Source organism: Spea bombifrons, chromosome 2, assembly GCF_027358695.1.
Source record: "Spea bombifrons isolate aSpeBom1 chromosome 2, aSpeBom1.2.pri, whole genome shotgun sequence".
NCBI classification, from domain to species: Eukaryota; Metazoa; Chordata; class Amphibia; order Anura; family Pelobatidae; genus Spea; species Spea bombifrons.
This window is the reverse complement of record NC_071088.1, coordinates 82,535,655-82,559,674: the sequence shown is the minus strand read 5'-3', so window position 1 is coordinate 82,559,674 and position 24,020 is coordinate 82,535,655. Positions and strand designations below refer to the sequence as shown.

Sequence of the window (24,020 nt, the reverse complement as noted above, 5' to 3'; positions counted from 1 at the left end):
CAGTATCAACAAACCCACATAACATGGAAGTCATTATCCTTTCAAAAATAATAAAACTCTTGTAGACTAGTAGCTTTTGTTAACCCCGAAAGCAATAAGGTGCACAACTCTTATATTCAGAATAAAGATTCTAAGGACTGTTTACTCAAGACTGTCAACTCGTCAATGCCGTGTGGGCATTAAACGTAAACGTACATTGCAAATCCCTATATTTAAACTAGAGAATTCTTGTCCTGTCCAAGGCCCCGTCCTTCAACACATAAATCTTTCAATCCGCTAACTATCTCTGATGTCTCATATCTGAGGAGCACAACATGAAACAGATACAGGCTTTGCACTCAAGTGGTTATACCCAAGTTGTTATTTTCTTACAAGCAAAAATAACAATCTGCATTACAAATGATCCATTATGCGAAATAATACTACTTCAAATGGGGGGGGGGTTTAGCTTCCAGACCAATCATTGCTAAAAAGTCCCTTCTACGTACATGCCCACAATGTCTAAACTCAAATAATGCTTGGCAATAAACCAACATCATTAGCGCTCAAACCTTACCCAGTTTTATAAAGGAATCCTGGTTATACAATCCTATGTTATATATTGCATCGTATAGAACAAACTTTTTTTGTGTGACTCAGTACAATGATATCACACACACACAATTAAAACCCTATTTGTGTGCTTACAGGGGAGGAGAAGCCCAGCCAAGTCACCCAGTAATAAAACATATCTGGAAGGCAATAATGAGATAATTTCTTCCTTATTTGTATTTGAGTGTAGGATAAGTCTCTTTTTTCATTTAATATACCTGTAAAAAATGTTTGTTTAATTGATTTCTTAAGAGAAGAAAAAACCTCATTGACAGTTTTATTGGTATAACTGACAGGAAAGTTGGGTCACTAAGCTTTTGGGCACTGGAGTGCATGAATCTCTTGAAGGCACAAAGTATTTTCAATTTAGCTTCGCAAACACCAGCGCTGGTTTAATAAGGGGCTACTGTTGTATACTAGAGCAAAATCCTGAGCTTTAATAAATCCAGATTCTGGCAGCCTACTTGTCAAACATTAGCTTCACTAGAGATAAGAGACACCTGCTTACTAGTGAAAGAAGTATGACATGTTAACCAGAGAGAATATGACAAAGGACAGGATCCATATTTTAAAAAAGGAATAAACCGATATATGAATGTGAGTCATGATATGCATGCTTATTCATATTGCATAAAATGTTTTACAATCCAGTTTGACTTTAAAAGATATCCTGATTTAATACCACAAATAACACCGACCAAACAGATTTTAATATACAGATGTGTGTCCTCGGTCTTATCTTATATTCAAATAAAATCTCCTGCACAAGGGGCAAATTCATATAGGAGAGTTCTGCAGAATCCCCACTGCATTTTCAAGGGGGGGCAACACATACATTTAATAATAGGACCATTGAGCTGTCACATGCATTAAAGTGGAAGGCTTTTCCACCTAGCTCTCAGTGATTTAAAAAATGAACACTACACACACCTGTGGACTACAAAAATTATTGAATTAAAATAGGTTGCAATATTTATTTTCTACTTTTATGTCCATTTATAAAAATATACATCCACCCGCTCCTCCCTTCCTTAAAAACAGACAAGATAAAAGATCAAGCTACCAGCTCTAGTGTCTGTGTATGTTGATATAAATATAGATGCACACATACAGACAGAACTCCTTGAAAATGGGGACATAGAGGGTGTTGATGTCTAAAAGCACTGTTGTTTATCTTCCTTCAATTCACCAGACAGGTATTTTACTGGGCTGGATTCCAGAGACTTAAAGTAGAGACTGTCTAATCCTGGAAAAACTCCTTTGCCACTATGAAATCACAAAAGGGAAAGGTTTATACTTTCATTTCATGTTTAATTCTCAAAATGTAATGAGAAAAGTCATAACCCAGGAAAAATTCCCGAAATTCTACATGTAATACTTACCTACCCTTATGAAACATATATCATAGTGTTTATAGATTTAAAAGGTGATAAATATTTATTGGAGACCCACCTTACATGTATACCATGGGAGCAGCTATCTAAACAGCTGCTAGAGTATTTCGTGATTATTTCTACTCACTGAAATATTTTTCCCATTTTGTCTTCCTACTGAATGATTTTGATAAGCTGCGATGTGACATCTGCCATAAAGTCTACCCTCCAGATAAATATACCCACAGATGGGTATGATATGTCTATACGATACAGAAGAATGCACTAGATCGTGCTTTAAGGCATTTAAACAATCTGAACTACTGATCCGGTGAAGTTTGTTCCATAGGAGGCTCTAGGGCTGTATGGTTATCATCGCTGCTTTACATGAACAAATATTTAAGTTAAGTTAATGGTGAAACAAACTCGAGAAATGTAAAAATGAAAAAATGACCCAGAACCCTCAATAATTTGCCAGAATTTTTTTTTTACAGATTATTCAATTCTATAGGGCTGCCACATTGACAAGGCTGTAGATATAAAAAAAAAATGCAGGCGCTCCTCACTTTCTGATAAGTAATATGTACAGTACTTTCTGAAATGACAGAAAAACAGAAATATAGAAAAAATATAAAGGAAGTCCCTGGTCTCTGCAACAAACTGATAATGTGCCAGTTTCAATTTGTAAAGTGGGAGTAGTAAAGTATGTAAATAAAATTCAGTGATAGCCAAAATGTTTCAGTTATTATTACATTTTGATATTTATGTAGCCTTTTGTTTCGTTAGATGGTAAAGGAACTGATCATGTATTCTATTATAGCAAAACACACTTTCAAGAGACAGTGTAGAAAAATGTTATATTATAAAACATATGACAACTTTTGTTGCGAATGGAGGGCACTTAGCTAGAGGGGTGGAGAAATTCAGCATGGAGTCTCCCATGCATTTGCAAAAGCGGACAATGCTAAACTTAAGTACACATGCTGGCAGAAGTGCACCTGACCGGGACCTAGCTGCAAATCCATGGAAGTGAGTCGCTAAGGGCGTCTGTTGCCCTACATCGTTGCTCTTTTGGGGTTATACTGGGCTTGTGATGGGTCACAATCAGAGGTGGTTACAGAAAGGGTGCTCATTTAGGAAACCCGGTTTTATCACCCATCCTTAGAACGAGGGTTTACCCAGCGGCAGCTTTGAAACGCTGGCCTGGCTACCATATGGACTATTCCTGGGGACACTCTCAGCACTGTCGCTCAGGGTCCTGACACAGATCAAGTCCCTTTTTGGAACATAATATCTTTGGACCCTGAGCTCCCCATTGGTACCCCCGGATTGACGCCGCTCTCTCGGAATCACCCCAAAATAGTGCCTCTTTGTTGGGTGGGCATTGCTGGCCATAGAACTGGATGGAGGCGCCGGGCTATCTGGTAGTTAATGGGATTATACTCCTGATATAATCATGTTTGTGTGTATAAATATTTGTGCTGTTCCCAATAAACCTAGTTCTGTTTGCATCCTACACTAAGTCTTAACTAGTGCTTGGGTGAACACAAAGGGTTAATCCCTTATTTATTTAGTGGCAAGGAAGATCTCTACCGCAGAGCTACTCAGTGGGAGTACAGGTCACCCTCACATACAAAAAAATGGGCTGCATGATCCATGCCCCTTTAATGCTTAACTGCGGAAACCTTTGGAACAAAAATTGGTAAGCTGATTTTTGAGTGTACGTGCGGTTCTAAAAGCATTGTTTTATCATCTTGGTATAGGACCTGTAATGTGTTAACTCACTTTCACCAAGGCTCTTTGTCCATTTATTGTCATCAAACATTTTGTTTTCCTTTTGATGTTGACAAAACAGACAAGGCGGCACACACTCTGCCTGAAACACTGTGGAATAAGTTCTGTGCCCAGTGTTCTCTGGGCAGTATTAGAAAATCATCCATGATACATAGACCAGACAGCTGACAAGCACCGAAAACTATTAAAACTCAATTAAACTGAAATAACTTCCTATGTAAACTGCTGCTGGCAGTAGCAATATAAAACCTCATGCTGCAGGACCTCCTGTTTCTGCTAGCTTCAGAGAGCCGGGAATATAATATATTATATATATATATATATATATATATACACACACACACACATATATCTATATCTGCCAGACTACCTGGATAAGGGGTAATAGGGGCTGGAAAGCTGACAGAGCCCTTGAGACATGGGCCAAGTCAAAACAGCACCTTAAGCACCCCTTGTATGCCAATTACTTCAAGTCTCCATCAGCAAAAAATACGCCATTTAAGGAAATAGGCTTATCTCTCTGAAGCATATGAAAAGAAAAACTGAAGCCATGCGTAATGCTTACTATAGATGCAAACGATAGCTGCAAGGTCCCTTTACATTTTCATGGTGCCCCCCCTTACAAATGCACAGATTGTTCTGACGGACACATCTCCATGCATATAATATACTCACCCCATGCCAGCTCTAGGAGGTGGGCAGATACAGCTTCTTCCTCGGGTAAGTACTTTGTTTTCCGTTTCCAAAGAATGCATATGAAAGCATTCAGAGTACTTTAATGTGCTTTCTTATTTAGTGGGGCTGTCAGGGACAGTAAACCGTCCCTTTAAATAACTGCTTTAAATCACCGTAATTGAAATAACCGATTGTGGATAGGCTTATGCCCTTATGAGTAATGTTATTATTGGACAGGCAATGAAAATGATACATGCACAGCGTCCTTATAATGTGTTTACATGTCATTTTTTAAGGAAATGTGAGCCTCCTTTCTCTGTTTTTGTTGCGGCACCAAGCTGAACTAGCTATCTCAAGTTTGTCCCAAGCTTCTCTTGGATAGTTACCAATGGAAATGCAAAGAACTTGGTGTAATGTGACAATAAGCCATCTTAAAAACTGCTTGAAATTCTTATGAGTGCCACCTCTATAGGGTGTATTCACTAAACCAGGGGTTTTCAGGACACCAGGTAGCTGAAATGCACGGCTCTTCTGCAGGAGACAGTTAAAAGGCACCATGAAGTTCCTGTTTTGTTGGTTTTTTTGTGGCCTGAAATATTGGTTTTTGTATACATAATGTGGACCTAAATAGACAAGCTTTACATAATAAGTGTTCTGTCAGAGGGGGTCAACCTACAGACCATAGAGAAAAAATGTATAGTAAGCCCTAGAGAGAAAAGTTCTCCTTAAAGTCCTCCTTATCCCCCAATACCGGTTTTATAAGGGCAGAAAAAGCTAAGGCCTCAGAGAATCTAATCCTGCAGTCTGAACTCTCCAGCAAAAAGGAGACCTGGGACTTAACCTCTTGGGTAGCAGAACATTTTCCACAGCAGCAAAACCTAAATGACCTGGTTACTTATAATGAGCCATTTCCTCAGGATTCCCTCCTTTGTCTTCCTCATGTATAAGTTTAGAAAAGAGAAAGGGGGTGTGGGCGAGAATTGCTGTAGCCTGGGGTTCCCCTCATGGCAGACAAAGGGATTCCCCAGGCTTCAGTCCAGATCCCACATCAGCATTGCTTGCCCAGCCGCATTCCGAGAGAGTCACAGATTACGCTGCCACGGTACAGTCTGCAGTCCTCACGCACTCACACACAGGCTACCCAACCAGCTGGCAGCGCCTGCAGGAAACACTCTTGTCTGGCTTGGCTTTTCTTTTTCCCTTGGAAAGTCAGATTTCTGTCAGCGTGATTGTTTATCCCTCCTTTCAACAATTGGTTTGGCTGAAGCCAGTGGAAAAAGTTTCAAAAGCCTTCTCAAGCTTATAGCAGCATTGCATGAACTATCCTTCATTCAAATTGTTAAAAAAAAAAAAAACCTGAAGGAGTGCTTTGTTTTCCCTTGAAATATCGAAACGGAAAAAAAAAGAAGATTTCCACTAAATCCCCCGGGGAAATGTCTAAAATAGGTAAAAGTGGTAGTCTGGGATGTGAAAACCCACACAGTTGGAAAAGGAGCATTTTGGTCACTATGTTGTTCCAAACCCCTAAGTTCCAATGTAAAATAAAAAGTAACAAAAAAGCACTTGAAATCTTTCCATCTAGGAGTCAGGACTTTGCATAAGGTTAACCTGCCCAGGCAGTCTAACATGGAAAAGGCTTTAAACAAACAGAAGATTAGCCTGATGTGCCCTCCTCGGTATCTAGAAATAGATTATCACAAAGTGATAAAACACAGCAAGAGATTAGAGGTACCTGGTGGGTATTGACTCACTGCCTCTCTTATTTTTTAGTAGATTGGTAACAGGAGGGCAATATGTCTTCTAAGCAGTTGTGTAATCTCGCCTAGATTGACCAACATAGAAAAACGCAATGTGACTGCAGATAAAGAACCATTCAGCCCGTCTAGTCTCCCTCTCTAGATCATCTAGATCTTCTCAGATCTGAATCAGTCGTTGATCTTGTGTTAGATTCAGGATAGATTTAGGCCTACAGTGTATAAGCCTCTACCATGTCCGATGGAAGGCTGTTCCATCTATCTACCACCCTCTCAGCACAAGTAAAACTTTCTTACATTACATCTAAACCTCTACCCCTTAGTTTTAGAAAATGACCTATTGTTGTAGCATTTCCCTCCATTAAAATAAGCTTTACTTTGTTAAATTACTTTAAGCATGTAAACGTTTCCATCACCTCTTTCTCTTCTTTCCTCCAATCTATACATATTGAGCTCCTTTAGTCTTTCATGACAATTTAATACATAACACCTATAAAGATGATTCTCATTTCAAGCTTATTAATAGAGATGACCTTGACTTGAAGAGAGTATCTGTTGGGAACCAGGAGATTCAAACCAGCAATCCTAAGAGTGATAGATTATTCACTTCTTTGTTTTGCCACCAGGAGACAAATATACTACTGCTAAATGGCCGGTTACAAGAGAGATATCTGATCTCCCCAACTAACCCATATACACTATGGAGGAATCTGTCTAGCCAGAACATCATCCGTGTACCTGGTGCCTTAACAGATGGAGCACTGGGATATGACATCATATCACGCTGTCAGCAATAAGAACAGGTGCACTGCCCCAGGCCAGGGTTAGTGCGGTGGAAGTATGTCACTGCTTTTAAAAAAGTATGTGGTGTTCAGCTGCAGCTGGATAACTAAACTCCGCACAGAGGTACCCACCACCTCATGTTTCTCAGCAACCACTTAACTTATGGTACAACAAGCACTTAAATTAACTAGAATAACATATTTTCCTTTAAATGCCATTCAAATGTGACTCATTAATTGATAGTAAGTAATGTGCAAGGTTCCCTGGGTTCTAATTAGCACATCGCTCAGTGATACGGAGTTTCAAATGTCTGACATCATCACTTGATTTCAGGTATGTTATAATTTCAATATTAAAACAATGATGTCAGCAAGATAACCGCATTAGACAGCTTTTTAGGACGTTCAAAACTTTGGGGTCACATAGCTGTTTTTGTGGAAAATAAGGGAATTTTTAGCTGTATAACACACTTGCAGAACGGTTTTCTCATGATCAATTAGCCTTTTACCCTTAAACTTGGGTTAGCGAACACAACCTGCCATTGGAACACAGGAGTGATTGCGGATAAGAGGGCTTCTGTACGCCTATAAAGATATTCCATTAAAAATCAGCCATTTCCAGCTACTATAGGAACTTACATTAAGAATGTCTACACTGTATTTGTAGGTGTGGCTAGCAGCGGGGGTTGTCTGCGTCCATCGCGCAGAACTTCCCCGGCTGTCAGAGATCAGAGTTCCCCGTAACGGCACATGACAGGGGAGTCAGAAGTACCGTAAGTTGGGGGGGCAGGAGAGTGTTAAATGGGGGGCATAAGGCATTTCTGGAGGCAGAGTGTTCTATGAAATGCCTTTTAACCCCCTTAATGCCACTCTGCCTCCAGAAATGCCTTTTTAACGCTCTATACGCCACTCTGCCTCCTGAAATGCCTTAAATCTCCCTGTATGCCACTCTGCCCCATAATATGCCTTTTAACCCTCTAAATGCCAAAGTGGCATATAGGGGTATAAGGCATTTCTGGAGGCAGCGTGGCGTATAGAGCGTTAAAAAGGCATTTCTGGAGGCAGAGTGGCATTAAGGGGGTTAAAAGGCATATCATGGGGCACAGTGGCATATAGGGTTAAAAGGCATATCATGGGGTACAGTGGCATATAGGGTTAAAAGGCATTTCTGGGGCAGATGTGCATAACTGGGAGGGCAGGTTGGAAAATAGAAGGAAATAAAACCAAAATATTTTTCTCAATCATAGCTTTTATTAAAAAAAATAGTTTACATGAATTACCATTTACTGGTAAAACTTTTTTCCTATAGGGTCGTCTTATATTCAGGCTTTTTCTTTTTTTCCTAAATTAATATTCAGATATAATCGGGGTCGTCTTATATATCGAGCAAATACGGTATCCATCAGTTTAAAACCCACACTACTATAAGTTAACTCATTGAGGACCCCCATGATACTTTCATAGATGCCAAAAATAAAGAACACTAGAGAAAAGGAACATGAAGGTATGAATGAGAGATAAAGTCTCCCATGCCCCCCGCCCCAAAAAAAACTTTGAGGTCTATGTAAATCTCATTTATTGAAACCGTTACATTGGGGGACTCTGCAGGAAAAGAAGTAATGGTTACTAATGGTTTCTACCTTCATCTGAAGAACAGCGCCCGTAGCGGCAAATTATATATATATATATATATATATATATATATATATATATATAAATATTTGCTTGAAAACTGGGAATGTACTGATGTATTTAAAAATGTATATTTTAAAAATAAAAAAATAAGTTAAAAAAGGGGGGAAACATTGTAATTTGGTGCTGACATGTATGTCATCAAAGGGTATGAAGCGAATGCAGGATGTAAACATTACTTGTATTTGGGGCACGCAGGAAAGTCAAACACATTCACGTTCTCATCTCACCCTGTTCTCACCACACCCTGTTCTACCTGTTTTACTGCTTAATAAAAGCTACCAGAATAACTGTGGAAAACCTTGCATTCTGTACACGCTAAATGCTGTTCTCAATTTTAATCAATAGCCTGTTCATATCTGCTACTTGCAAAGCCCCCAGCAGAACCACTTAACTTTTCTAATATTTTTATTATTATAATTTTTTATTATTATTATTATTATTAAGTGGTAGCACAGGGTTCCTGAATCAGGGAAGTGCCAGGCCCTACCTTTAAAGACAGGTCCAAAGCGGTGTTAGCATTCACTATGGTAGACCCCCCCGCCCTTTTGGGACCCCTGAACACCTCTTTCTCCCCTGATGCTCCATCTTTTTAAGACGTACTAACGTTTTCTGGATATGAGTGCACCTCAGTGTTCTAGAGCCTTAAAAGTCATAACAATGTTTCACAACAGCAAGGTAAAGCAGAAATGGTGTTTACAATAATTAAACCGGATTAACACACAATCGTTGTGTATGAACATAATGCTCATTTTTGCCTGAGGTGCTGTTTGACCTAGGACAAGCCCTGGATATTAGACTCGTATTACATCATCAGGGATAATAAGCATACATTTCAAAGAAGGCGAGCAAACATATAAACCAAATGAGTATTTGTAAAACATAATTAATGGCCAAACACTACATACAGTGTGCTTAAATTGTTTGAAACAACATATACCGTACTTTAAGGAACCAGGTTAACCTTGAACATGGGCTATGCCTTTTTAAACTTTCCTGAAATCACCTTTGTAAGAAAAAAAGCACATATAGGGTTTGGATCGTGAATAGGTTATGGTGCTAGTTATACCTATAATAAATGTGTTTTTTTATATAAGGAACAGGTAGTGGATCTATGAATACGAGGTACTGAGTTGACCCTGCCAGATGTGTGTGTTAATAGATCATTTAAAAAACAGATGATATGCCAACAACCTAAAAAGACAGATGGCATCAGATTAGGTTCAGCATTTGGGAAATTTGCATGACAGTTTTGTGTATTTTGTGGCACTGAGTATTTAGTGTAACTAGACTCAACATTTTTTGGTGGCTAATTGTCATCCTATACCCCTGCATACTGTTTGCAGAGAACTGGATTGTATTTAAAAATAAGGGATTAGCTGTTCACGACAACATACACAGATTTGCCGTTACCATGGAAACACTCAAGGTAAGAAGAATCTTACTGACAGAGGTGTTTTTATTATTCTCATTCAAGAAACACATCTGTTTAAAACACAAATTAAAAGCTGTACATTGCATAGCGGTAGATTTCTGTCTTGATTAAAGAAAATGCATTAAAGAGAGAGAGTGGCCCTACCGAGAATAGCTTGCTAAACTCTTAATAACTAGAAATGAAATGTATTGTCTGAAAGGTGTTCTTGGGTCAACTTGATCCTTAATGTTTACAATCGCCAGTCATAGGTGTTGTAATTAAAACAAGGCCATTCACTTACGCAAATTACGTATTGCTCTTCTGTATCTTGTTGAAATACTGTAGCAGTCATTTCGCCCTGACTACTATGTATCCGTTAGAGTTTCTATATAAAAGGGACAAAGCTGGTGAATATGCCTCCTGCTTACTGGAAAACCAGTACAGAGTTTTTATTTTAAAGTAGAATAAACCTTTAGGTCAAGGAAAATACCGTAATGTCATTATACTATAGTCTAATCTATAGCCATTTTTCAGGACCTCATCAAAAGTTTTGCTCTACAGTTTCTCCAAAGATCTGTGGTTTGACCATTTATACCACAGATCTTTAGGGTTCATTTATAGATACAGGCGCTCCTTTGGGTTATATGGTTTTCATTTCCCTTCCACTTAACCAATTAGAATGGAAACTGTGTATTAACACATTAAAACCATATTCCTTACCAAACCACAAGATTCCAGGAAAACGCTGAGGTTTATTTCCAGGTTGCCAATTTAGACTATTGCTATTTTGGGGACTTACATACAAAAATAAATCTTGGGGATAATTCTTGGTGACTGGCATCAATGTCAGCAAAATTAAAAATATTTTTACTAAATGATATTTCTACATCTACAAAATTGCCATACTGTATGTAGTCAAGGCTTTGGGTGGGGACCTTCATCAATTTACAGCTCCCTGAGCCCGCAGGGCAATATCAGAGGGACAGCTCAGCAGGGCTATGCCTGGAAATTGTGACTGTCCCAGGTAAAACAGGACAGCTGAGAGGTATGATTACAGATTTATGGAAGGGTTGTTAGACATTAATACGGCTCAGACAAATGTGTAACACAAATAACAATGAAAATCACGGCTTACAGCATTGCACCAGGTCTGAAATGCTACAAAGACGGACCAAATGACATTCAATATAATGCAGAACCACAACAAATAATGTTGGTACCTTGGGCAATGACTGAGGCTTCTTGAGCTGATGTAATATTCACTTCCATAAGTGGAGAGAAGCACAAGGAGAAACAGGGGCATAAGCTCCAGGCCACCCCCCCCCCAACTTGCAGCACCTAGGAAAGTTGACCCACTAAGTTATGGCCCCTTTACCATGTACTGTGAATGCCCTACAAACTCTTTACAAAACCCTTTGTAAACTCCTGCACATGAGAAGAATCATAATTAGATAATAAATAATGTATCAGCACATGGCAAAGTCATCCAATAGCCTCTGTTATTTTAACACAGGTATGGGGTGACTGCACACTGACCCAGCTTATGGTATTTTTCCTTATTACAAGTGACATGGGCCGAATATTTGTTTTAGAAAGTTTCCAGCTCATTATACATCAGTGGAACACTAAATAAATCAGTTAATTTGCACTGGTCCAAGCTGGAGCACTCTAAAGCATCTGAGTCAAAAGGTTTCTTATAAGCACGATATTAGAAACAAATCCTAAATTACAATATACCGTATTTGCTCGATTATAAGACGAGGTTTTTTCCAGAGCAAATGCTCTGAAAAATACCCCTCGTCTTATAATCGGGGTCGTCTTCTAATCAGACCCCAAAAAAATGGCTGGGGCCATGCTGCTTACCGGTCGCGAGCAGCGTCTCTTCCGTTAGAAGCAGGAGGACAGGAAGCTAGTAGCTTCCTCACAGAACTCTATCTCCCCCTCCCTCCTCTGGGGGCGGGGCCAGAGAAGTTGCTGGTACAGCCGGTCCACTGCAGAAGTCTTCGAGTGAGAGATCTGCAGTTCAGGTAAGGGGGTGGGGGAGGGTTTTTGGGTAAGTATGTGTGATTAATGTGTGAAGTATGTGTGATTAATGGAATGAATGAGTATTTAAATGTTTGTGAATGTGTGTTTGTGTGTGATAGCATGGATGTGTAAGGGGGGTGGGGGTTGTAGCATGGCATAGGGAGGCTGTAATCCCACTACTATCATCCCCAGGTTCCAGCATGTACTGGCTGCCTTGGCTTGATAGGAGTGTGATTGCTGTTAGCAGCAATCACACTCCTATCAAGCCAAGGCAGCCAGTACATGCTGGGTTAAAAGGCATATCATTGGGCTGAGTGGCATATAGGGGGTTAAAATGCATTTCTGGACCTCCAGAAATGCATTTTAACCTCCTATATGCCACTCAGCCCCATGATATGCATATATACCTCTAGAAATGCATTTTAACCCCCTATATGCCACTCAGCCCCATGATATGCCTTTTAACCCCCTATATGCCAGAGTGGCATATAGGGGTATAAGGCATATCATGGGGCAGAGTGGCAAATAGGGGGGGTATAAAGCATTTCTGGGGGCAGAGTGGCATAACTGGGGGGGGGGCAGGTTGGCAAATAAAAGGAAATTTAAAAAATATATTTACATGAATTAATATTTACTGGTAAAACTTTTTTTCCTATAGGGTCGTCTTATATTCAGGCTTTTTGTTTTTTTCCTAAATTAATATTTTGATTTTGGGGGGTCGTCTTATAATCGGGGTCGTCTTATAATCGAGCAAATACGGTAATTATTCTATAAAAGCTGTGCTAAGATACGCTATGTTTAAATTCTGCACTCTACTCTAGCTGCAAGATACGTAAAAGGTAAAAGATACACATAAAAGGTAAACTAATTCACGAATGTATATGTTGCGAATAGAATATTTTTAGACACAAACCCTGGACCACATCACATTAGTTTATGGTACAGAAAACAGAGAAAAAGACCCTTAGAAGACAAAGATAGTGTGTGTGTTGGGACTACTTTAATTATCACTATATTGTTCCTCTAATGTGCTACTTGAAACATTTATCAGTTAGCACTGATTTCCAGCACACCTTTTTCCTAAGAATGCGAGTAGTTGTAGTTTTTCAGGTTCCAATTACAAATCCATCTCTAGAACTACTGGGTGCCCCACCATTGTACTTTTGGGTTATAATGGTGCTTTCTTCATTGATGCCAACCAACGAGTTAGAGCTAAAGCTATACGGTAACCCATCATTACGGGATTTTTTTTATAGATAACGTATAGATGTCAGTATTCACAAGGTACAATCTATATGTCAGAACAGTGTCGCTGTGTCAGCAAACAGCTATGGGGCACCACACTGATTCAGAAAAAAGGTAAATGTTTCATGTGCCACCAAAAGAGCTGGCATGTTGGTAAAATGGAAAAACCCAAAATGTCAGTGCGATGGCAGCACAGTTTATGTTCATCTAAATCAATGTGTTGGCACAAGTGACTATGAAATTCCGCTCTGTGTGGTATTCTGTCTCTTAACTCTAGATTACATATTTAAACAGGTTGACGAGTCACCAACTTACCTCCATTCCTTACTTCTGCTGGCTGATTTCAGCTAGGAACAAGTTAATAAACAGTAATCTGTAATCTATTTAATTTTCTATTCCGAACACTATTTTTGACTAACTAACTCATATTGTAATAATAAAACAAAAGTTTCTACTATTGTTCAATACAATACATACAGTCTAAGCCAGTGTATGATTTATAAAGTAACATTAACTTGTTAATGGAACATTAAGCAGAAATGTTAAAAAGTGATCTATTTCATTAAAGCAAATGATGTCATTTTGATCTGGGTGTGGGATTAAACCTTTTTATACATTCTACCCACACTGACAATTTAAGAAACTATTAACAACTTTAAAAAAAAACTGTTCAAAACCACTTAAGACACCTAAATAGCTTTTCAAATGCGATCAGTAGTTTTTTTTTGTTCAATGCCATATTACTCATTTAAATAAGGACTGTTACACAACCTAATGGTGATTTAGATAAATGATGTGGCTGATGATTACATATTTAAACCCTGAAGCCATCAAGCCTATTGTACTCATCAATTATCCGCACATCTCTTGCAGCAGCCAATACCTGGCACAAAAAAATAAAGAAAATGAAGTGTTTGTGATTCAGATATTTTTACATCTGAGTGAGGGCTCTGGAGGTGGGTGCTGTGGGCAACTGAAGTATGAGTCAGGAAATCTTTATTTTTTTACATATTTTTGTATTAATCCACGTTATTTATAAAGAGTTTTGAGCAATCACAAATCTTCCATCTCCAGGCACATTTTGTCCGTACAGCTAGCCTTGGACACTTGTCCATCTATGAGCAGATGTGAAGCACCTGGGTCCTTTGACATATAGAAGAATAAGACTTGCTTCCAGCAATCTATGTTTTGGTTGCCCCTTACAGGTACAGGGCAACACCATGGCCTTTTACTGTACACCTTGACCACTGGCTTGTTCGGCTACTGAAACTACCCAAAAAGGGTTGGATTTATAAAATCATAAAAACTCTATTTATAGAGTACATTCTACAGACATCTGTGTTTAAAGGGCAAACATTATGATTACATTTTATATTATTTTTATTTTCAACATTACTATCAAGAGGTAAATCATTGTCTTTTCTTCTTTTTCTTTGGTTGTGGTCAAAAGAAATGAATGAATGAATGAATGAATGTACTGAATACGTTAATAAATGTGGTTCCTCGGGGGCTTGTGGTTTATTTCAAATTAAAGGGTCATCCTAGGATCATCATCTGAATGCTAAACTTTTGATAAGGGCATAATTCATACAAGAACAACAAGACTGGAAGACTTTGGGAGTATTTTGTTTTCCTTTTTTTTTTTTGTTTGCCTATTATACAAGTGTATACCAACACTTTTCCACATACGACAGCAGTTGCCAAGTGTCTACTATTTCTAATACAATACTTTAGAAAAAATGTGAAGATTTTTTTTCTAATGTATCACTTTTGGTGCATACTTTTAAAAATATATTTTACTGCTGTTGTAATTTTTTACATTAGATATTTAATTTATTTGGGTAATATTATACCAAAAAGTTGTTGAGAATAGTGTTTAGCCTATTCTTCATCAAGTGGGGGAATAGATTTGCCTTTACATCCCCCGACTAAGGATTAGAAGGTAGACTTTTTGTTAAGCGCAGAATGATCATTTGTCTACCTATCTTGTAATTTTTCATATTTTTGTCAAGATTCAAGAGAACATTAGTCCACTATTTCTGTGCAATGGTTGTGTTTTCTCATTTCAAAAAGGTACCATTCATTTTTGAAGGAATCAATATAAAATCTTGATCCCAATAATACATCATATTTATTGAATATATCCCTTGCTAATTTGCAATGAAAATAAGACACTAGTTCTAGAGCCAAATGTCACCTGAGCTTTTGCTTATAAGTAAATTGGCAAATGCAAAAAAAGTGGCTACTCACTGCCATTGTTTCTATAGCCTATGAATAAGGAAATGTGCCAGATAGACATGGAACGAACGTTTAGAGAGGCAAACTTTATGGAAATAATCAGGGAGGCTGGATAAGGAAATAAAATACAGCTTATTATTATTTCAGCGATATATATATAATATTCAGCGATAATATTTTCATGATAACTATACTGAGACATGAACTGTCAAAATTAAATATGTTCCATTTTCTAAACCCGTTAAATATATATTTCCATTGCTACTAAGTGTTTCGCTGCTAGTCTCTTTTTTTACTTCATTTTGGAAGTATAATAATACCCCCTATACTCCATCATGCACATTTTCCTTCATGTTCTCCTCCAGTTTAAATTTGTCACAATCCTTCTCTCATTCTCTCAGTGCATGCGCAGTGGACCTGCCTGCCATAGAGGGGGAAGCAGCTGTTGGAGTGATAACTAAGCATCTAGGTATATCTGGCTAAGCACCACATATTTTAACACCGTTTTCTTCACAAGCCTGTATAAAAAAAATGTGGCCATTAGTGTCCTTTTAAAGAGCAACCAGAGGAATTCTGAAGATAATTACGAAAAAGTTTATTTTTGTGGTCCCAAGGAGAGGTGGTGAGGACCACACATTCTGGGTAAGAAATTCCCTTTAGAAGAGTTTCTTCAAAAGCAAAAATTTCCCCACAGTACAAAAAAAAAAATTCTCACAAAAATAGCTCAGCATGACGCAAAAACAAGGATAAAAATAACTGTTTAATAAATGTACTCGGGAAGTAAAAATCCACAGTTTTATCCAGATTTTTTTTTATATACTTGGAAAGCTCCCCAAATGAAATTAATGAAGCGGCTAGAATCAAACAGAGTTTACGTGAATCATGTAAACTGTATTAGATCATGATTATGTCGAACAATTATAAAAACCATTTTAGTAAACTGGAATTAACTCAAAAAAATGACTAATGTATTTTATTTTTTGTAATAAATAATTCTGTTAATTTGTGTGCTAACCTTTTTCAACAACTCTAGCTGCAATTAACTGTGAAAATGGTTTCTGGACTCCATTACGGTCTTGTCTTCAGTCCATGACAGAGGACACCATAGAGACACCCCAGAGGAGCATAGATGCAACATTCTGATGATATTTATGGGATGACACAAGCTCATCCCATGAAGGACAATATACCCTTCAGAGCTTCAAGCAGGCATTATAATTGTATTAGAATTTGTCTGTTAAACTATAGTAACAAGAGCTGTTGGAAAAGGGCTGAATTTCCATAAGATACCAGTACCATTAAATTAGAAAGCAAATACCCAGTCCTATAACTTCTATTTCTGCCACTATGTTGCCGAAGCGGTTAACAATTCTGCTTCATTTTGTCCCAAACATGAACACTCAATGAGGAGCCATCCGAGAAGTATGTGTTTCACAAGTTAACCAATCATCCATATGTTTCAATGGAACTTATATTTCCTGCAAGAAGGCTTTTTTGGCTGTAAAGTGCAATTTGTGGATAAAAGTGACACTCCAGCCATCATATGCCCTTTAATGCGAATTTCCATGATGAACTTCTTGTAAAAGTATGGGGGGTCTGAATGTCACAGGGGAAGGGGTGGTCTAAAGAGACCTGTGCGCGCAAACAAAGTATTTTCAATAGCAACATTTTCCTGTCATTGATTGGGTGCTTGAAGCAGCCAATCAGTTTTAAGAATAGTCAGACCACGCATGAGGGAGCTGCAGCTTCTTCCTAATGCAAGTCATTTATATATCTTTTAAAACTTTTAAATAATGCATATTGAAGTACTTTAATATGCATCATTATTTAGAATAGCTTCTTGGCAATAAACTGCCACTTCTGTCCTTAAGTTCGGTTTTTAATCAAATGTGTTTTTCCATGTGGCTTTATTACCATATCAACCCAGGGAATGCCACTGCTATTTGGACCTTGCAATTTGTTGCTATGATTATAAAAGCCCTTACAAAAAACGTTTCACTAGAACTGCTGGTAACCCCATATTGCTTCTATAGATTTATTGGTATGAAACACAGCCACATTTCATTTGAATGGCTTGTAAGGCCGCAATGGATCACCGAGTTATCAGTGATAGCTATTGCACAATTTTATAAATAACCATTGTGTATGCCTATACATTACTGCGTCACGTACAGCTATACAATATTGTGATACATTCATACTAACCAAACAACATGAGCAACTGGAAAATAGGGACATCGGGGAGGAAAATGGCACTAGCTCTCCTAAAGAAGGACATGTGGCAATTGTTTAACAAGCAAATTAAAGTAACTTCAAAACTCTACCTCCCAACCCAGTTGTGGGCTGGTAGAGGAAAAGACGTGGAAACTTGGATTCACGACACGTGATTCAAAATATATATATATACATATACTACAGTTTGTAATGGATCTTCAGTTAATCTACTGTAATCAAACTCAAGATGTTTATTCTTTTTGGATTACTAGTGGCCCTGAAATGAAGTACAGGTTACCGTACTGTTATCATTGAATACTTTCTTTTAAATTTGATCTATGGTAATGTTCTGAGTGTTTATCTCTAATAATACACAGTGTCTTGGTGCTAGGCCCTGATTCTAAATAAAGAACGTCACCCTTCTGCCCTGGAATTTGTATCTGTTCATTTGAATTAAGATATAATCTTCATGAGTAAGATGTTTATACTGCATATGAAAATATAGACCTATCACTCGTACACAATAGGGATTCTCTATGCGCTTAATCTTTGCACCAACGACCTCCTGTATACATTGGCTTGATATGGGGGGGGGGGAGTCAAATACTTAACATTTTTCCATATGGAAAGCCATCCAATACATTGACCTATGAATACCGCCAACCCCATTATTCCTTTTATAGTTATTCCATTCTCTGTCTATAAATGTGTTGGACAGAACTCAACAGGGCACACTGGGTTTGTTATCTGCCTAATTTATTTCGGCTACATTATTAACGGGCCATTGCAGAAGTCTGACACCAGGAGTAACCAGTGGTCTATAAGCTGAACCGAGGTTGGCCAGTATGGATCCATGCTGTGATGGTTCCTAGGTAACGACCCGATAATTGCAACCATCTTTGCAAAGGCTTACTCCGGCCTGGCTAATATTTACAGTTTGATTTTGCCATTCAGTCATCTGTTATCTGATCCCACATGCCTGTATGAAAAATCAGACAAGTAAATGCACAGCATGAACTTCTCTTAATGTTCCAAAACATTTCACGGTCTGCTGCCGTTTAACCCATTTGTGAATGATAAGTAATATGATGTAATTATATTAAAATGCAGTATGTCTTGGTAATATGTGTATAACATTCTGAAGAAATCAGATCACGTAAGGAAATATTAAATAATAAAACAAATGAGTTGATGTCAAAACCTTTTAAAAAGAAAAAAAAAAAAAACATTGCAACATATTTGATAAGACAATGGATAAAAAGAAACTGTACAGATACCTGGCAAGGGTTTCAGTTAAAGGGGAGCAAGTGACTTATCCTGGGTGTCATGGAACTTGGCATTTAGAATAAAATCAAGTAGAGTACATGGTTAAATAGGGTTGTTAGATTATTTATTGGTTCCTGTTTTCCTAATGTTGGAACGAAGACAGGGGCAGACTGGGGATGACTAGGTGACCTTAGCACTTTAAGGCCAGCAGCCACCAAATGACATAAATGCATCTGCCGTCTGGATACGAAGGACCGATCTGCCGCTGGAGCACCGGTATAGGCAAGTATGTGGCCCTACCAGGCATCTGCCGGAATGCCAGATGGCCAGTATGGGCCTTGAGGACATTCCCATGCTCGCAGAGTAATCATTTCCTATTGAGCCTAGCCCCTGGACCTATGGTTTCTTTCAGGTTATAGAACAGAATTCTTTCTGTTACATTCTGCATTTTGCCCTAAGCCTGATCTAGTGCAGTTTCTCCTATCGACTCCAGGGCCTTTTTTTCTTTAACATGGAATTTACAATCTGTATAAATGCAAAAATATGATTGACGGCTCTCTTTGCAAGAAACATAAACAGGCCATCTGCTTTTAGGCATTGCACCTGACAATGGGGGCTATGTATAAAGGTGTCTCAATTGAAAAAGTATTGCAAAAAGTATACAAGTGCTGTCACACAAAAATAGTACAAACCCACCATACTATATGGTAAAGTGCAAATTGATAAAATTCTACTTTCTAGCTAAATTCTCAACACATGTTCTGACACAAAGTGTCTCTGTCAGAGAGTCGTTCTGAAATAGTAGACCGTGATAATAAAAGGTAGGTCAAAGCGGACCATATTCTGAATTTCCCCCTAATATTGCCCAATGTCTCTCAGTGCCAAGCCCACCTAGCAGCATGTCTGGCAACTCTTTCTTTAAGAATAGGTGGGATGGCCTTTTAGCCTGAAACGCTGAGCCACCTGAGCGTACCTGTCAGGAAATTACGCACTCTTGATGAGAGTTTCGATTTAGAGCTTAAGGGACCACCCAGGCATTGTTCTGCATTTTATTGAAAGAGCTCCTATACTTTAGTAAGAACATCAGAATATGAAAAGGCCATAAATGGTCATGTCTGTTAGCCCATGGTTACTTACAGAACAAATCCACATTGCATCCAAAGTTCCCTGTAGCAACGCCTCAGGGACATGACGTGCTACATTTCCGACACGCTGCACTTAATTAACAAAATTTACAATACTGTGATCATTTCCATTTGAGGCTAATTATACGCCCTATACACTTGGAGGTTTATTCTGTATATTATTTATTCTGTAGCGTTGTTCTTCTATAAACAGCCATGCCTTATTAGTGCATTAAAGGGCTAAATGCACTAATTGCAAAAAAAAGCACATTTTTAGCACAATGTTCATATTTCATTATATCTGGAACTCACGTAGTGAGATTGACAGCATTTGTGCATTAGTCAGAGAGCAGGCTAAACACCTGCACAATAAATATCATTATTCTTTTGGCAAGGAGGCTGACTGGGAATAATAGTGGTTTGGTAGCAAGATACAAAATATCAGAGGAAGTAAACATTTGGACCAAACATAAGGCAAGTAATAATACTGAAATAAATGTAAACTGCTACTAGGTATCTGTTATGGCCTGCTTTGCAATCCCTATATAAGCATGACTTTTAGAACTCAAAGTGTCTCCCTAGTGTCTCCCTTGGACACTGGTTTCTTGATTGGCTTGCATGGGATAAATTAGATAGTATAGTACAGCGCTACAGAATACGATGGTGCTATATAAAACAATAAATAATAATAATAATAATAATAATATAGACTCCAACTACTATTCCATCAGATTTTATGGTAAAAAGAAAGGTTAAAACATTCTATCAGCATGGTATCAACACGATTACTTTCAATATATTTGCTTTTGTGAAGGGTCACCTACACACACACAAACTCCAAAGGGCCTAACCTGGCTAACAAATTAGGGATACATCACTGCAAACATATACATCAATGTATAACTTTATGTTCATACTTTAAGGGTGATATCATACAGAATATTCGGATTACACAGAAACATAGAATGTAATGGCAGATGAGAACAAATCAGCCCATTCAGCCAGCCTGTTGTTCCTGCTGTAAAGACTCAAGACTAAATCAGTTGCTTGGTGTAATCTTAGATTTGGGATAGCCGCATACCTTTAAATTAGACCCCATAAATTCTGATGGGAGGCTGTTCCACTTATCTATCACCTTTTCAGCAAAGTAAAACTTCCTTACATTACTCCTAATCCTCTGACCCTCTAGTTGTAGATGACCTCTTGTTCTAACAGTTCTTCCCCTTTTTAAATAAACCTTCTTTGTGTACTTTATTAAACTACCTTATGTATTTAAATGATTCCAAACTATACACATTGAGATCCCTTTGTATATCCTGAAACCCACACTCTGTTTTAGTAACCTTTATCTGAATTCTCTTCAGAGAGACAACATGTTTCTGGAAATGGGGCCTCCTGAATGAAGTCTGACTAGAAATCTGTGGAAAATAAGAGAAACCACTCAACTTCTCACTTTTGTTATTGGAGATATATACATGTGACTGTTAGATAACTCAGCTAACTGACTCAAAGGGGTTTATTATTATTTATTGAATGTGTTACTATAATGATGAATAAGTAGCAGGTCCCTATGTAACCGCTCAGGTCAAACTTTATATGATAATAAAATGGGCATTGGTTAATGTAGAAAATCAGATTCTCCCTTGCTGCCTACATTGGTTGACCAGATGGCCAATTTATAGAGGTCTATGAGGTTTATTCACTAAAGAGAGCTGACAGGACAATTGTGGTTTCCACTCCTCCACCTCACTGTAGGCTATAAAGAGCCAACCCCAGTGAACTTTTTTTGTCGGGCTCAACAGGCTTGGTATAATGTATATGTAAATGAGTGAGATCTCTTCAAATACCTTTCACCCATTAAATTATGCATCTTAGAGGTCAAGTAAGCCCTTCCAATAATAAGAACCAGCTAGTAGTGGCCCTTCTTGATGAATACTGACATGCAAGTACCCCAAACTCTCCTGCCAACTCTTCCTTTAGTGAATAAAATCCTTATGGGACATTTGACACACAACAACCTAACACTTTACCTGTATTTCAAAACTGATGTGCGAATTGAGTACTTGGGAGACCTATTATCCACTTTTAAAATGAGCACCATTATTTAAGATTACATTATAATATTTGCTTCTCTGAATAATGTCTTTTTTATAAGCGCATGGGCCATGAGTTCCTCCAAGTAGCAAGTATCTAGAAACTAGTATCCAACTTTACTTCAACTAAGAAAGGGTAATTAGAGGTAGCAGTCTGTTTTAACTATTTCAATAGGAGTACACATGTACATAGGTATAACCTAGGTAACTTGAAGGAATCGTATCACAGATGTACAATTTGCTTTTCATTATGGTGTGATGACCCTTTAGATTAAGTATAATTAATACACGCTAGAGTAATATAAAATCAGATATCCATCCAGAGACATGTATCAGCTGATTTATCAGCAGCTACATGTACCGAGTATCATGTGTTAGTGATGAGAGTTGTAGTTCCCAGGCACAACTCACAGAATGACAGTTTGAAAATGATGTCACGCAACAGAGCTCAAATAAATAAAAGCTTCATTAGGCTGAAACATTAAGGAAGTGGGACTCCCTCCAAACATCTAGATTCTTGTAACAGATGACATCCTGATAACATTGCATTAACAAAAACTTAAAGCACACAGACACCACTAAACAGTTTCCATTAAATATATATCCTAATATCACTAACAGGGTCAACACGAGATCTGTTTATTATTACTCTTATGTGACCCTGATATAGCCATGAATGAGAATACCATACATAGTGACCGTGTGGATGTTTTAATGAAATAAATATGGAAGTAAGTACCGATCCTGAAAATGATGGCTGGGTGGCACATTATGAGATGACTGGGGTTGACAGATCGCCGGAACGATCACAAACGGAACGCTCGATCACAGATGCAACACGTTAATGGATCGGTGAAAGTATCAGCGCCCGGAGCGCACTTACCGTTGGGTCCGTACTTGTCTCTGCTCCTCCGGACCTGCTCGGTGCTCAGTCCGCAGCTCTCGTTGACCTCGAAGTGCCGGAGCACCTCGGACACTGTCTTGGAGTGCGCGCTGTCCATGGTGGCGCTTGGGCTCCTCGATCCCCCGGTGTGCGGCGCTTCAGACACAGGGTGGCTCCCCACACACTCCCCCACCCTGCGATCAAACCAGAAGGAGGGGGTTCACAGCGTACGATTCGACGAAGACAAACGGATCTCCTCAAACTCAGGAGAGTTCAAGCAGGATCCACTCGCTCTCTCCACGTTTCGGAGCCGTGGGGAAGCAGCGAGTGTTTTTGGAGCTGCACCTTATCTTCCTCTAGTGAAAGGTGAGCTCCCGTGGACCCGCCTCTGCACCCACTGCCCTCCCCTCTGGGTCATGCTAAAAGTACTAGCTTCCCTGGGAACGCTCGCTGTAACGCTGAAGCCGCTGTATGATGAGTGGGTTGCCCACTCACTCCACTAATCGCCCCACTGAGGCTTATTGGTGAAGTCACGCTGAGTGTTCCTACTCCTTGCTGTACTTTTTTTTCGCCCTTGGCTGGGAGCTGCTGCTGCTCAGCCATTTCCCCATTGGCTGACTCCAGCACCCAAAACAGTGCCTGCCCACACCAGCCTCCCCCATTGGCCCCTGTTACCTTTAAATTAGCATTTTTAAGATTTAGCCTCCGGTAATGTAAGTGGAAAATGTTTTTAGAGCATGTATAGATATGAACAGCAGCCTCCTCCCAGCATAGAGCTTCACTTCCTCTTTATTCAGCTTCAAGTAAATGCTGGCTCTTGCAAAGCATTGCAAGACCATGGGGTGCAGCAAGGAAGG

At 38.7% G+C, this 24,020-nt stretch overlaps 1 protein-coding gene across 1 annotated transcript in view; it reads right to left on the bottom strand.

Annotated features, from left to right (window-relative positions):
• ATP2A3 (ATPase sarcoplasmic/endoplasmic reticulum Ca2+ transporting 3) overlaps positions 1-23,708 on the bottom strand; it is a 78,914-nt gene extending 55,206 nt beyond the window's left edge. Inside the window, exon 1 of the mRNA XM_053454942.1 lies at positions 23,164-23,708. Within this exon, the coding sequence (XP_053310917.1) occupies positions 23,164-23,281 (118 nt within the window). The 5' untranslated portion in view covers positions 23,282-23,708. The remainder of the gene's footprint in view (positions 1-23,163) is intronic.
• Between the last annotated feature and the right edge of the window lie 312 nt (positions 23,709-24,020).